Consider the following 16813-nt stretch of genomic DNA (forward strand, 5'->3'; position numbering starts at 1 on the left):
GAATCTACGCATGACTTAGCCATTTACGTAGGACTTTGGGCTTTACGCAGGACTTTACACAGGACTTAACTCTTTGTGAAACACCCCCTGGACTAATACACATTTTGATAGAAGCAAAACTTTTCAATCATTTTATGTCTGTTGTTTCCACTGCAGATCGAGCAAGGATCAAAGTGATATAGTGGACACCCGGCCCTTCACTGAGTGTGTGGGGGGGGGGAGGGGGAGGGGGCGGGAGTGGACACTCATGTTGGAATGAGGACCAGGAGGTGAGTATACAAGCTGTATACAACTACAAGCACGGCTGGTGGCGCCCTCCGTAAATGCAGACAATCAGAACAATGTATAAAAGAGAGAGAGTAGGGACAGTGACAATCAAAACCAAATTTATTTGTTCAAATACATCATCAGCGGCGTAACAAGAGTGGGGGAGGCTGGGGCCGGACCCCCCCCCCTCCTTCCCCACCCCACCCCCATAATTTAGGACAAAATATACATTAAATAAATGGTTAGATAAATTAAATAGCACCCCCCCCCCCCCGCCCACCGGTTTGAAGGAGAAAAAAATATGTCATTGACACCCCACCCCCTGTTAGATTTCTGGTGAGATTTCACTGCAATTTATGTTGTATGTGAGGTTTTTATGGAATGTTTTGTGAAATATCGTGCTTTTTAATCCACCGTTTAATCCCGAGCTAAGAATAGCGCAGGTTATCCGAGTTATAATAAGACCTTGCCATTGTTGATAAAAAAAAGTGCGCCGGTTGGTATGGACGGCCGAAATTCAACATTTTCGGTAAAAGATGTCATGATTGACATGATTCCATGATTGGTTTATTTGTTTCCAATAAATTCAACACTATTTTTGAAAATTTGTGTAACATTGCTACAAACTATGGCTATCTGTTTTGATTTGCAGTTATGGCTTTCCATAGTTTTCCAACCTCAGTTGACAAATATGCTGGCTGTTAAATTGAAATAGAAAGGTCTTTATCGATACTGGGCCGATTTAAAAATGGCTGATTTGTGTCAATTTGATTTGTAAGCAAATTGTGATGTCACAGTAAAGTCAACTCATCTTAAAAATCTTTTAAGTGCTTTATAAAAAAAGTTCATCTGATGTTCACTGCCTCAAGCTTGCCGTAACCAAACAGCTATTTATGTCAAACGGGAGAGGGCCATGACTATGTTTATATTGCTGTAGCTTACGAATATTAAACTGAGAAGTAAACAGTGTTTTTTTAGTTAGTCTCCCATATGGCGTTACAAAAAAAGATGCTGTATTGCCCTTTGCGACCGACCCCAAAATCTTGAAATCTACGGTCGGCTTTTTATTGTACCGATTTTTAGGGGAAAAAAATGTTTAATGAATAAAAAAAATATGTATTAAAACTGAGAAATATCATCTCAAAGAGGGAGAAAGAAAAACAAAATTAAAAAGAGAGATTTCCGACCGACCGACCGACCCATGTTTTGGCACCTAAAGGGCAGTACAACATCTTTTTATTTTAAGCCTAGTGGTTAATATATTAACACAGCGAGCTTAATCAATGTTTCAGTTAACATTAAACTACGGCTGGGAAAATGTTTCCATATTTTTGTTGTGAGAAAGATTGTTTAATATCCATCTGGGAGGCCAGCTGGTCTGTAACGGTTAGGGTCACCGCCATTGCGCCCCCATCTGTTGGCTTCCTGGTCTGCTTGGGTATCCTTGGCACCACGGCCGCTCACCCCTCCCTGCCATCCTTCGCGGGCATCGCTGAAAATAACCACAAAGCAGAGAACATTGTTGGTATAAACACACTACTAATAGAGAATGTAATTATACATGTCCAATGGCGTATTTAATTATACATGTCCAATGGCGTATTTAACTATACATTCTCATTTAAGGGGAAAAGAGGGTAAAGACAAAGTCTAATTTGTATAAAAACATTCGTTTGTGCATTATTATGTTCAATCCCAATTGGGGTTGAGGTTGGAGGGGTAGCTATAGTGAGCAGGGAAGACCTTCCGCAACGGCCCTGCTTCGACCCCCTGATTACGCCAATGTGGTTGGAAAAAGAGCATTTCAAATTAATATCATGTAACGGGAACTATTGGTGTCCCTGCATTGTGCATCAAACATTAGATATTGGCAACGTTTGTCTATTTGTTACTTTTTAAAATTTAAAACAAGCCATATGCGAGATTGATTGTCTTGGTACTGATCCCTACCTGATAACTCTGGCAGCGAATCTACCTCCTGATCCTCGCTGAGAAGCTTCGTAGTTGCCCCGGGCATGGAAGTACTTATCGGCACCAATGGTGTTTGCCTCACGCATATCACTGTTGAGTTTGTAAAGAAGCAATGGACAGTTTTCATTAAGATATTTCAAACTCAATCTCTTGTTTCAACCCTGCCGATATATTCGGTAACTTAATAGGATTAATGGGATTAATGGGATATTGAGAAGAAAAAAATAAAAGACAGTGACAGTCATATAGTATGAGTTAGTATACATAGTCATAATACGACTTATAATATGACGTAGAAGACAGTGTTCTTATTAAGTTATATTGATTTGGAAGTCATAATTATGACTTGTAAGTCATGAGATGTATTGGCATATAGTTATGACTTTCATTTTCTCTTAGTTAGCCCAGTGAAAACGAATTCGTTTGTTAAAATTATGAAAATGTAAGGGCTACTTAAAACAAACAGAACTTTGTTAATCCTGGCTCATTTTTCTTGATTGAGGTATTATGAAAGAGCAGAAAATGAACTTTCTAGAAATAGGAATTTTTCTTTGAAATTCAGATACCGCCCGCCAAATTAATTTTTTGTTTCCTTCCTTCAAATTGCTTTTAATCACTCATGCGTGAAATATGCATCACGTAAGTAGCATCAACTGAAAGAGGAGACTCTAAGCTTTCCAAATATGTATCATTCATTAATTATAGTTGTGATTAAGGTATGATAAAAAAAACATCGATACTTCTCGGTTTCGTTTTTTCTGGGACGCACTCTATGGTTCGGGTTAGATTATCTTTGAATTTACGCACCTGTAGCTTCGCCACATGTCGCCTGCTCCACGAACGGCTCCACTAACGAAGTCGCCTGCTCCCCGAAAGGCGTCACTGACGGCGTCTAACCAGGATGCTTCAGACGGCACAACCAGCACCCCAGCCATCAAAAGAGCAATGATACTAACGGCAATCCTCATCTTTGCAGGCTTGAAAGAGTTTTCACTTGCATAAACAATTTTTTTCTAAAGGCAGCCTATAGTTGTCCTGCTGGTAATAGAATGAACAGATTTGACCCGAACCTCTTTTTATCTTAACTACAGGAGCTGTGTGGGAGCAAAGGGTAATGGGTAATCACAACATGATATGAAAAGTCAACAACAATAAGCTTAATCATTTAATACAATGTTAAATTTGCATTGAAGATAAAGAATATAGCAATCAGACATTTTCTTTTCTTTTCTTTTTTCATATTTGTGTTCTTCTGTGTATGTCTCTCTCTCTCTCTCTCTCTTTTGTTTTGTTTTGACCCCCCCCCCCCCTCGTTACGCCACTGATCAAAATAACAGCTGGTTATGCAAATACACTGATTCATCAAGATGACGTCAACATTATTAACTTAAGAACACGGTCCTTTTCGTGTAAAGCAGATTTATATCTTTAGCGTAGATTAATAATGTTTAATCCATCGTATTTAAGATGTTGCAGACGTTTGGTAATTGGAGCCAAGTGATTGTGTTAATCATATATAAATGTATTGTACATGCAATGAAACTAACTTGTGAAAATTTCACTTCAAAAGGTGGTCGCGTTTTTTAGATAATATATCACCGAAAATCCGGAGCGAATAATTCCACGCAGGAAGAATATTCCAAATAGGAATACACAGTATCTAACAGAAACGCTTCTCACATTCAATTTGGGGGAAATAAAAAGTGTTATATTTTTCCATATAACCGTAGTATTTCGAAGTTAAAAGTTTCTTAAAAATTCATTTTCCTACCCAAAGCTGCAGTACTTCTTACCAAGTAAGTTTTTTTTTTTGCCATTAATTTTCACAGTCATTACCAAACGTGTACTGAGCCTTTAATGGCTTGTGAAAGAAAACAAGTGGATTGTTATTGTGGTATATGTTCTGATTAACAACTTTATGTAAACTGGCCCTTCGTGACAAAACTTAATCGTTGTCAGTTTTATCCACCTAATCTTTTCAAGGAAAGATTAAACAAATAAAGATAAACAAGAAAACCAGGAAAAGATAACTGACAATTCAACAATGGACAATTAACAAAGGACTCAGTACCGTGAAAAAAAAATTAAGTATTGCGTCATCAATGGTGTATCAACGAGCCTTCCCCCTCCCCGAACCCTTGCCTCCCCCTTTTCCCCCAATGAGATATCAAACATTTCCGAAATAAATGGTTCGACATATAAATTGCCCCCTCCTCCAAAAATTAAAATATATACACTGTCTTCACCCCCCCCCCCCCCCCTCCCTTCCCTTCCTCCCTTATTTCTATACCACTAGGCAGTACAAAATAAGGGGGAAAGTGTATCTACATTACGGAGAGGTCAGAAATGATACAAGGTCTGGCCTCTTCACAAAGAACACATATAAACAAATAGCTACAATCATGAGTTTTCATATAAAATAAAGTAATAATTATTATGTTATTGATATTAAATTAATCTAACAATAAATTCATAACCTGATAGATCAATAAATACAATTTTTTGCAAAATCCAATCATCTTTAACTAAAGGTTATAAGTAATTGTGTCACATGGCAATTCAAGAAATACTTATCTAAAGCTCCTAATTATCATTAACCAAAATTGAGAAGAAGTTTTAAAACTACTTCTTACGTACTCTAATTAAAGTCAGTGGGCAGGAAGAACGAATTTGGTTTCAAAGGAGAGGTTTCTGGTATCTTACAGTGTTCCTTAAAAAAATCTCTAATATTCAAGGTTAAAGATACACTTTGTAATGGTTGAGGAGGAAATTCTGTCTTGGGTTAAGATTTCCACCAATTAAAACCGGCGGTCGTTAGCGCTGTACATTGTCGTGCTTACGGTTTCCTAGGAACCAAATAAAACAATTAAAACAATTGGGTAATAATTATAAGCATGGCCTTGACTTCATCGACCTCGCAGTTAGTTAGTTGAAATTTACGGGGACTTTCCCTTTCTCTATTGTTTGTTGGTATACCTCACAATAGTTTTTTGTTTCTACCTCCTCCTATCAGAGAATTTTATTTACAGCAATTAGAGGGGGAAAACTATTTAAAAATTGCACATGGGTAAACAACGTTAAAAAAAAATAGAAGCAGTAGGGGTGTCATATTTCAATATGGACACCAAACAATTGCGAGAATAAGCCAGTTCATAGATACAATCTGCGCTTGGGCAGATAAAGGTCATTTGTACCAAAATGGTAAAACCCACACTGAGATGAATATTGGATATGCGCTCATGAAAGTTATGTAACATTATTCATTTATGTATCAACGGTACATTCTATGATACGCAGGTGGAAGTATTCTTTTCAAGAGGTCAAACAAAAGGTATTCATGAATCACATCTAGGACTTTGGCAGTTATTATTCTAAGATGCTCAAAGTGGAACTTCTCCATGTGTAAAAGATCTGTGGATATTTGGGGTCATTTTGTACCATGTGCTATCTGTAAACTCCCTTATTGAGGGGAAAAATTAAATAAATAAACAAACAGATACAAATATTAAAACATTAAGTATACAACACAAATAATGAAAACAAATAAGTAAAGATTGTTTTCTTACAACAGCTATTCATTTTCTCGTCATGCTTATGTAAATAGGAAATTTAAAACAATTGCTACGCTAACCTCAGTCTTTTGGTCGAAGTCCAGTGATCTTTCCATCACATTTTATTGTATTGGTATGAAAATACTAGGTATCTTTGAGTCCAATCGAAATGATAATAACATTTCAATTTGACTGAGTCACGGACAGGGGAAAGATAGGAGTTGTGAAGCCGGTAACATCTTCATTGTTTATCTTTGGGTTATTTGTATTTCTTTTGGTCGTTGGCTGTTTGTTGGATAAATTAATACTCCTATAATTTCACTAATGTCTGCGTGGTCTGTTTACATACCACTAGCTTGATACAATTTATTTTCCTTTTATTGATTTCCTGCCTAGCTGTGAAGTGTGAAGAGCGTCACGCAATCGGGAATCCCCGTTATATTTACAATGATTACACTACAAGTGGAACTCCGTGTCTCGTGATATGACTTAATTGCTCTTGTGTAGAACACAACAGTGTCTCGTGGATGGAAGTAAATGCGCCATATTTACTTTCTGTAGCAGTCTCCGTTAGTAAGGTGAGTTATCAAGCTAAAAATAGTCTCTCATTTTGTGACTCTCTTTGTAGATGCTTTGCTAAAACATTGTCATGGATAGATCTAGTCAAGAATGTCCTTCTTTAAGTTTTTGTTGTTGTAATGTTTAGAATATCACTTCTGTAGCATCAACTACATTTAGTTTAGTGTCAAGCAATGTCAAACGCAACCGCACACACTTTCGTGACGACACGCATAAACAAAAACACAGCCAATATCTGCATTTACGTCTTTTAATTGAGCCCCCCCCCCCCTTCCCCACTACGGGAACGGATCGAGGGACCGCATTCATGTTCCCCAAATCTCCGGTAAAGGGGTACTTTTCACGCAACAAAGTCCGGGTCGTAATACACATAAAAAATCAGCCCGCTTTGACGTTACACACCAGACATTGGGGGTGCTTTCAAAGGGAGGGAACATGCATACACTTACCCTAAATAACACCGAGGGGGGGGGGGGCTTTGTTCCAACGATCGTCGTACATCAGTGATGGTGAAAATGGTTTAACTGTAATAAGACAAATGAACAATATAGTATAACAGTTCGTTAATTTAAAAGCTTTAATTAGTCAAGGAGTAATCGAAACAAATTGAAGTCGGCCGTTAATCATGGATCTCCAATAATGACATGGTACTACAATGCAGTGGCGTACGCAGGATTTTTTCAAGGGGAGTGTTTTAAAATTGGATTGCATCATTAATGTGACCCCTTGAAATATATTTGGCGGCGAATCAGCCAGCTGGTGAATAAGCGGGGGGGGGAGGGTATAATGTCAACTATATTTTATTTTTTGCCCAATTCGTGAGATTTAATTTGGCAGCGAATCAGCCAGCCGGTGAATAAGCGGGGGGTGGGGGATGGGGTTAAGGAGCATTTTTTTTTGGTACTCTAAACGGGGATTGGGGATAATGTATACTTCACCCTTGTGAGCAAAAACAAAAACAAACAAAAAAGCTTTTTTACCTTTTTTTTTGGGGGGGGTAAGGGGCTGTAGATCTTCTACTGACAGACACATTGAGGGGGGTTTGACCCCCAAACCCCCACTCCCCTGCGTACGCGCCTGGTACAATGTACATACATGATTTGCCAGTAATAAACCTGATCATAAGTAGTATAATAGTGCTCATATGACTTGGTAAGTAATTTAACACTGGATCATGGAATAAAATATATTTAATCACAAAGTAATCAAACGAAAAATTACTTACAAAAATAATATAATAACAATAATAGTCCTTATATGTCATTGTGATTGTAGTAATGAGATATAATCATCATTATCATTATGTTAATAAGTAGTATTCTTACTATCATTATTATTACCATTTGTACTGTTATTATTATTATAATTGACATTATCATTGATGTTTTTTATATAATATCAATGACAACAATAACGATAATAATGATAAGTATTATTATTATTATTACTATTATTATTATTATCATCATCATCATTCTTGTAGTTTTTAATCATTTCTTTTTCTAATTCTTCTTAAAACTGTCTTCTTTTTCATAATCATGGTCATCACTATTATTACTATATTGACATATATATATTGCCATATATATTATATTGACACCGCGCCCAATCGTTTCTCTCTTTACAGCTAAATCAATCATCAATCAAGCTCCATAACAATTTCGAGTCAGATTTCTACTTGAGTTTTCATTGTTTGGGAGCAGAATGGCAGGGATCGTCCGTCAACTATTCATAAGATGTGCGTCACTTGCACTCCTTCTTTTGTGCCCTCTTGATTGTTCCTCTCAGCCTGCAATAGATCAGAGACATTGCGAATGCACATCCACTTTGTTGTCAGGGGACAGTTCTGACGTATTAAGTGGAAGATGTCTCTGTCCGGAGTATGGGATATTTTCAGACGACATACTCCAGAATATCTTGCATCTTCAGCTTAATTACTCTCAACCAGTCGTTCTTAGAGCTGGGAATATCAAGAAGTTCAACCGGATTAGGTTTTTGAATATATCTGGCATGCAGTTCGTTAAGCCTGGTGGATTTCAAGGACTTGAAACCTTAGAACGGTTAGTCCTGTATGATAATTATATGCGTGTCTTAGAAAATAACATGTTTGCTTATCTAGAAAGTTTGACTAGGCTTATAGTCGAAGGCACACCTGAAAACAAGATCTATGCTCTCGAAAATGGGACGTTTTGTAACTTGACGAAATTGAAACGTCTCAATCTGAGAGTCAACGCCATTACAGACCTAATTAAAGAACATTTTCGTGATCTGGAAACCCTCGATATAATCGATCTTTCTGATAACAGATTGACTCAAATCAAAGCACATACTTTCATCAATGCAACATTGCTGACGGAAATATATCTATCAAAGAATCTGATTACAAAAATCCATCATAATGCGTTTGTTGGTTTGAAGAGATTGGTCACACTTGATTTAGAGGGCAACAGAATCAAAGGAATGCCTCAACCTATGTTCTCCCCTGGATCTCTTAGGGGGTCTTATGTTCAATACAAGAACATTCATCTTGATAACAATCCATTGCGATGCGACTGTCATCTGAATTGGATTTCATCATGGTTGGATAGTGGTAAAATATGCGAAGGGCGTTGCCTCACGCCTAGTAAGTTCTTTAACCAAACCCTTGAACACGTTTACAAAAATGGTCTTCCACAGTGCCGACTAAACAACTCAATTATGCCAGTGGGGCATGGGCTGCAGTTGGAACTTAACTGTTCCTTTGTCGGTGCTTCCTGGGTGACTCCTGATGGAAGTCGCTTACAGGAACATGGTGATCGTGAAGATCCGTTTTACTCGACCAACAGCGACTCATTGGTTATATGGAAGACCACTCCTGAGCTATCTGGTAATTACACCTGTCTTTCTTCAGATGGTACCAAAGCGTTCATCTACCATGTTGAAGTGAACGAAACAAGTTCTGGTCCCTCTTTTACCATTGCAGAATGGGCCGGCATTGCTGGTGCACCGAGTGGATTCATATTAGGCATATCGGTCATGTTAGTGATCATTCTGATAAAACAGAAATGTCCGCAGCGCAATCCTGGAACAAATCCAGGCGTGAACGAAGGTGATCGTGATCGTCTGCTGTTTGGACAACGGGAAGAAGATCAGGAGGAAGCACATCATAAGGGTACACATGGGAGAGCTACCAATTCCAATATCATAAGTAAGAATTACTCTTTGACGAAAAACATCAACGTATTTCCAAACGGTAGCATCTGAATGATGTGAGAGTAAATAATTCCTTCGTGAATTTAAGTTATAACCATCACTGTTAACATGTTTCGCAATATAATTATGTGTCGTGCTCTGGCTGCCATAAATAGGGCACCGGCATGTTTATAGTCTGGAGAACTTGACTTGAGCTTATCAACATTTTGTCATTTTAGATGTTTGTGTACTGTAAATGTACGTGTTCTTGTTTTTCGGTGTATATAAACAACCTATTCATTCTATTTATTTCTTTGTCAAGATATTAATCGATGTCTGCCACTCTCTAACTTGAAGTAGTAAATGGGTACCCGGTAGAAAGACATTTTTCGAATGCTCGTGCGCCTTGGCGGTAGCCGTGCTAAATCCAGGGGAATATGATTTCAGGGCCCTCAGGGAGTATTAATCAGTATTAAAACTGATGAGGCTACCCTGCATTGGTAAAAAAGGGCATGTTTTTATCATTTGTATTGTCATTTTGACAGGTTTATTTTTTGATACAGTAGTAGGTTAAAAGTACTAAACATAAAACATGAAACATAAAATCTTACTATTCGGTTCATTCAAGGTACTGTTTCACCCACTACAACTCAGAGTCTGATTGTATATGAATATAATTACACTGTATTTAGAAAAGAGTAATAGTGAAATGGTTTTAATTTCGTTTTGATTTCATGTAAAAAATTAAAAACATATCATCTATTTGCACACTTTTTTAACCTATATTTAATGCAAATGTAGGTAGACAAATAATGTTTTGTTCTAAAATATATTAATTATTTCCAGTGCCTGTAAATAATTCATATTTCATCGTGATTAATAAAGTAAAGGAAAGTAAAGTTTTTTCAAGTAAAAAAAGAAAGAAAAAAAAGGTGTGTACAAACAAAATCTCAGGCCAGACTCATAAAGGCATTACTATCTCGATATGCCCTAGATTCTGGTAGGTTCGTGTACATGTGACTGCACGCTAGGTATGATTTGGTAAAGCTATACGTTTCCCTATTGTTTGAAGAAAAGCAGAAAATTACCAGAATAATTTTTTTTTCCGTTTAACCCCGTGTATGTTGCTGTTTATTTGCATAATTTAAACCACAGTCATTTTACCGAGACATCCTTACATGTCGTTACTCAATTTGGCTTCCGAGAAAAGAGTAGCACTACCCATGCAATACTTTCTTTAGTTCAAACACCTGCCAAAGCTATTGATGAGTCTTCTAATACGGTTGGTTTTTTCATAGATTTTTCTAAAGCATTTGATACTGTTGATCATGATATCCTTCTTTACAAACTTTCTCACAATGGAATTCGGGGAAAACCGTTGACGTGGTTCAAGAATTATCTTTATGGGTGCTCCCAGTTTTTTTTCACTAAATGATAATTTCTCTGAAAGTAAACCTGCCTTTAACGGTGTTCCGCAGGGCAATATCATAGGCCCACTTTTGTTTATTATTTATATAAACGACATCGAGAAGTCATCAAATGATTCAAATGATTTTATTTCTCATGCAAAACATAATACAAGAATAATTATTTCACAAAAATATGCAATGAAACGACAAATATAATAGAAAAGGCACGAGAAAAGAGGAACTAACTTGAAGCAGAGCTTGTTGAAGTGTTAGTTCCTCAGATGCTGTTTTACAATATAACATGAACAAAGTATGCTTAGAAATCAATAAATAGACAAATATGTAGCTTAGAAATTCTAAATTTGAGGGGAAAAATAAAAAAAAGAGGAAAAAAATGTAGGAAAATAGTAGAAGGCAAAAAGAAAGAAAGAAACAAAAAAGGGACAATGAATGATTGCAAAAAGCTCTAGAAAAGGGAAATTAGATCAGTATAGGGAGAAAGGGGTTGAGAAAGAGATTGAGTCGAGAGTCAAACAAGCCGAGATTCGATCATGTATATGTGTTTAAAAGTTTAATCTTTAACTTTTTTTTTAAATGTGTATAGACTGGTACTTTGTTTAAGAGATGGATCTATGTTATTCCAGAATACTGGACCGGTGTAAATAATCGTTTTTTGTCACGGTGCGAAAGCTGTTCTCATTCGAGGAGTGTGGATGTGGTTCGACTGTCTTTTATGGTATGAATGTATCTCGTTATTTTTTTGGAAAATGGAGGAAATCGGGAGAGGTAACTCGTTATTAATTAGTTGGAACATAAAGATACTTAGGTACCAAGAATACGAATCATTAATTTTAAGAATTTTGTCTTGTTAAAATAAGTGGTTAGTGTGGGAACGAAAGTGGACATTATGGATTATTCTTAATGCACGCTTCTGCACAATTAATATTCGATCAATTAAAGTCTTACAAGGATTTCCCCATGCTACAATCCTGTCTGCTTCAATTTATACTTTTTGCTGACGACTCGAATATGTTGATGTCACATCGCGATCCAGAGCAATTGACGCAATTATTGAATAGCGCACTTAAAAGTGTAACAAATTGGATAAAAGCAAACAACCTGTCATTTAACTTAGACAAAACTAGTTACAAGCTATTTAGTAATAAGGTTGCGACTTTGCCAAATTATATAATTGTTGATGGTACTCATCCAAAGGGTTCGATCAACTAAATTTTTGGGGCTAGTGATTGATGAAATACTAATCGAAAAGCGCACATTGACAATATCTGCAAAATCATTGCTCGCAACACTGGTATCCTTAGCAAATTAAGACACTTCCTATCCCTTTATATTATGTTATTCTTGTATTTCACGTCTGTTCTTCCTTACTTGAATTAAGGACTTATCGCCTGGGCCAGTGCAGCAACTTCCCAAATTAATAGACTCTTTATATTACAAAAAAGAGCGATTCGTAATATTAATATTGCAGATTTCCGGGCACAAACGAATAATATTTTTCAGCTTCGCCAGTTTATGTACAAGCTCAACAAACAATTACCTTTGCCTTTTAATGATATGATTCGATTCATAGCTACTTCACTCGCCAGGCGAGCTTTGTTCATCTACCATTAAATAGAAAATCAGTTGCACATTTTTGTTTGTTGTATTTACAGGTCCAAAACTGTGGAATTCTCTTTCAAATGATATTATACAGTGTGATTCGATACAAATTTTCAAAAGGAGACTTAAAGCTTTCTTCTAAATAGTGACTAGGCTATTGCATTCCCCAATCAAATATAATTTGTATTGTGACTTTATGCCACTTTGATGTTTGTGTCACTTTGATAGTTTCTTTTTATGTATGTATTTATCATTGTCTTGCGTTTAAAAATGATTTGTGTATTACTGAACCAGTTATTGTTATTGTTGCTGTTTTTTCTCATAGATTAATAATTCATGCTAATTACTTTAACAGGGGGGCTTACACCCTACAAGCTCTGCTTTTTAGTCGGCCCTCCTTCCCTTTCAATTTCATTTTTGTCTAATGTATTGTATTGTGCAAATAGATCTGGGCCTATATGTATATTAATATGTGAATATATAAAAATGTACCATCATTGCAAATATGAAAAATAGAAAGAGGAAAAATAAATTAATTAAATTGAATTGAATTGAATTTGGATTTACCAGTTAATATGTAAATATTTTCAAAGATGCTCGTTTGAAAGAAGGAAACATCAGGAATGTCGGGGGTCACTTGTTTCTTTGAAGATCCATATTTCCGAAACACAAATTTGGGGGTTCGTTATTCAGAAAATGATATAGGATTCTATTTCATATTTATTTTTAATTTATTTATTTCTTATATTCATACAGCGTGGCACATTTCACCAATTATGGTGGTATTCCAAGTTTCAAGTTTCAAGTTTATTTATTTTACTTTATCAAAGATAACAAAATTGAACATAATGAACAATGGTAATTATTATAACTAAACATACAATATAGAAAACATAATGTACATGATAATATTTATAACAGAGAATAAAATCATATAAATCAATCAATAAAGTTGGGGATCTACTAAAAAGCAAAGCTTGTATTATGTAGGTCCCGGTTCATAGGTTTATATATAAATTAGAGTATCTGAATTAACATATTTACAAAAGCATATGATTACACGAGGGTTATCTTTAAGTGACACATTTTACTAAACATATCGTAAACAATTGAAGAAAACAAAAAAGTTCCACGATACCCTGTTTGGTAACGATGCTATTCAGTGACAATCATCAATAAAATATAAAAAAGTAGATAAACAAATTCACACATATATAAATTCATGTATGTATATAAGTATACAAATTAATTGGTATCCTCAAGAAAAGTGGATTATTTAAAAAAAAATACCGTTGCACATTTGTAATATCTTATTGTATGAACAGACACTTATCATTTTGTAAATCAAATGCTTGATATTTAGGCATTATTAAAACAACAACAACAAAATAATGATAAATAAACTGGAGAAGATAGCCTCATATTGATTTAAAAGATCGTAAGCAACGACGAAAATTGTACATGTATATTATAGATATAGCCTAGCACTAGGGGTACCGGGGTAATAATATATCTGTAAAGCGCTTAGGCACATCGTTAGATCGATGTATTTTGAGCGCTATATAAACACGGAATATTATTATTATTATTATTATTACCAAAGTTGCTATGTACATATGTACATTGGATATATTAAACCATGTATTTATACATCAAGAGAACAGGAGACACCTTAGAATTGAACCCTGAGAGACTCCCATCATAAATGTTGAGGAACTAGATGCTGCCCTTTAAAACAAACCGTCTGTTCTCGGTTAGACAGATATGATTCAAACCACTGAATACTGGTATCAGAACATCCAATGGCCTTCAATTTACGTAGCAGAATATCGTGATCTGTAGTGTCAAATGCTTTGCGTAAATCAATGAAAGCAACATCTGCTACCTTATTGTTATCAATTTTCGAAGACCACTGTTTCACAAGCTTCATTAGAGCTTTGTTTATTTTCGGGTAAATGAACCTTGAGAATTATGAGCCCTGTATTTCATTTTCTGATGAACTTTCGGATTAACCAATCTTCGAAATAAACGACATGGCAGTAAAATCTCAACTTATTATACACGTACACGTAAACATGACAAATGAAATTACAGTGCGTTAAAAACCGTGTACCCAAAACGAATGTATGAAGCTTTCGATAATTAGGATGCTTTCCAAATCTGACTACTAACATAACGCATTTACCCTATAAAGTGAGAGTCATCACTTAGAGAGACACATCTTAAGTTAGCTGATCACATCAAAATAAAACAATCATATTCACTGTGAAAGTATGAATAATGAATTTTGTTGTATTTGTTCGTTTATCAACTGATTTTAAAACTTGTTATATATATATATCTTTCAATTCGTAAAAATAAGAAAATTGAAAGAGCCTTGCTCGTATCTTATGCACGAAAACAAAAATTGCTAAATAAATGCAATGAATACAGAGAGCAATACCATTGTCTGATTGTATATGATCCAGTGAAGCAATTAGAAGCAAAGATAATTCTCTATTTGTAGATGATTTGAAAACTTAACACATTTCCTTATATCTCTTTCAAAAATGATTAACATGAATATAGTTGATTGGTTGTCTTCACATATAAAAGTCAGAAAACATGAATCAAACAAATTATTATCGAAAATAATATCGCTGGTGACATTCGTTTGTTTATTTACAACACATATTTTATTGTTAATGAAAAAAGAAAAAAATATAAACCTTTTGCCCACTTTGTTTCTTAAGATGAGAGCATTTCCAGCGATGTAAAACATTTATTAACAACAATTAATGTAAGTAAAGTTCCGATATGTTTTCAGTATGAAAGGCTGTTTCTGGTAAATAACGATCTGTGGTGATTTTACATGAAAAGAAACGATGTATATTAGGCGTCATGACTTTGCTTTATACTTTGTTTAATTGAATTTTAATCTGTTTCTACCCTAGGTTTTCAATAAATTCGTCCACACGTGCAATACAAACATCGTATACCATATGCAATGAAATGAAATGATACATTAGAAATAGAATGCACTTTCTATATGATAAAATGACTGATCGTTGAGGAACTTAACATGCTCATTGGTTCAAAGCTACCACCAACCTAACAACCTAAGAAATCCACTGGGACGAGATTGATAAAGAAAGTTTGTAATAAGGATAGATATGAAATAAATGAAATATTAATCATTCCTGGTTGACATCTCGAGTAGTTTCATGAATATCGTTATGAAAATTGCCTGGTATTTTTCATAGTCTTGCAACGGGATAATTAGGTAACCCAATCGGCTGTAAATCTGTAGGCACACCCACGACCTGTCTGACATCATGACGGCTCACAGTCAGCCGAGCATTTCCTCAAATCTTTAGCAGTAGATTGATTGTTCGAACCAGTAAAAAGAAATAACTCACCAAAAAAACTTGCTGGAAATCATCTTCAATAAAACCAACAACTCTCATTTGCACATAGTGACCTGTGTGAAGCGCATTGTGTCGGGCTTTACTACTTACCTTGATTTCCTTTTCTTTCTATGCTCATTACTCAGCTTCTATATATTTCTACCAAAATCGTTTGGCACATGTCATTTTATTCGTAATCTTGAACATTCAGTGTAAGTTTTGTTGGATTCTGTGAGAATTTATTTTCTATCATTACCAGAACTCAAGCCTATCTTGAAGTGCTATGATACAAATTAATTCATTCACCTGTTACGAATTTAGTCAGATTGCAAATTGCATACTAGTGTTGGTAGGTACGACAAACAGGAGTCGGGCTAACTCGGCTGAAAGGCAACTCATCCCAGCTGCAAAAACGGTCAGTTTCTGCAGGTTTAGGATTAAGTTTTGGATTTAGGATTAAGTTTAGGGTTAGGGTTAGGTTTAGGGTTAGGGTTAGGGTTAGAGTTAGGGTTAGGGTAAAATGACGAAAACTTACCGTTTTTGCAGCTGGGCCGAGTTGTCTTTGAGCCGAGTTAGCCCGGATTCGACAAACATTATGGCTTGTCCTACCTACACGCAATTTGTGCAATTCGCATTCTAACTATTAAAATTAAATTAGTCGTAACAGATGAGTGAAGTAATTTGTGTCACAAATGTGATTCGTATTTGCAGGAATACTCAAGTACTTCTGAAAACAGACTGATGTGCAAGCCTAATATTATATTCCACGTAACCAATACATGCATATTATCATGCCAATAAGAAACGGATTTGCCATCGTGTTTTCTATGATGTCCGTTGGACTTTGAAATTCAGGAAG

General features: G+C 35.6%; 1 protein-coding gene across 1 annotated transcript; it reads right to left on the bottom strand.

Moving 5' to 3' along the window:
* Positions 1 to 1461: 1461 nt before the first annotated feature.
* Positions 1462 to 3324, bottom strand: LOC585087 (serum amyloid A-5 protein). The gene is made up of 3 exons (XM_011681519.2): positions 3046 to 3324; positions 2218 to 2328; positions 1462 to 1759 (listed from the first exon to the last, which is right to left on the bottom strand). The coding sequence occupies exons 1-3, from the start codon at positions 3204 to 3206 to the stop codon at positions 1618 to 1620; spliced, it is 414 nt and encodes a 137-aa protein (XP_011679821.1). The 5' UTR covers positions 3207 to 3324; the 3' UTR covers positions 1462 to 1617.
* Positions 3325 to 16813: the final 13489 nt, after the last annotated feature.

Source organism: Strongylocentrotus purpuratus, unplaced genomic scaffold (genome assembly GCF_000002235.5).
Source record: "Strongylocentrotus purpuratus isolate Spur 01 unplaced genomic scaffold, Spur_5.0 spur5_scaffold_11, whole genome shotgun sequence".
Classification (NCBI taxonomy): Eukaryota; Metazoa; Echinodermata; class Echinoidea; order Camarodonta; family Strongylocentrotidae; genus Strongylocentrotus; species Strongylocentrotus purpuratus.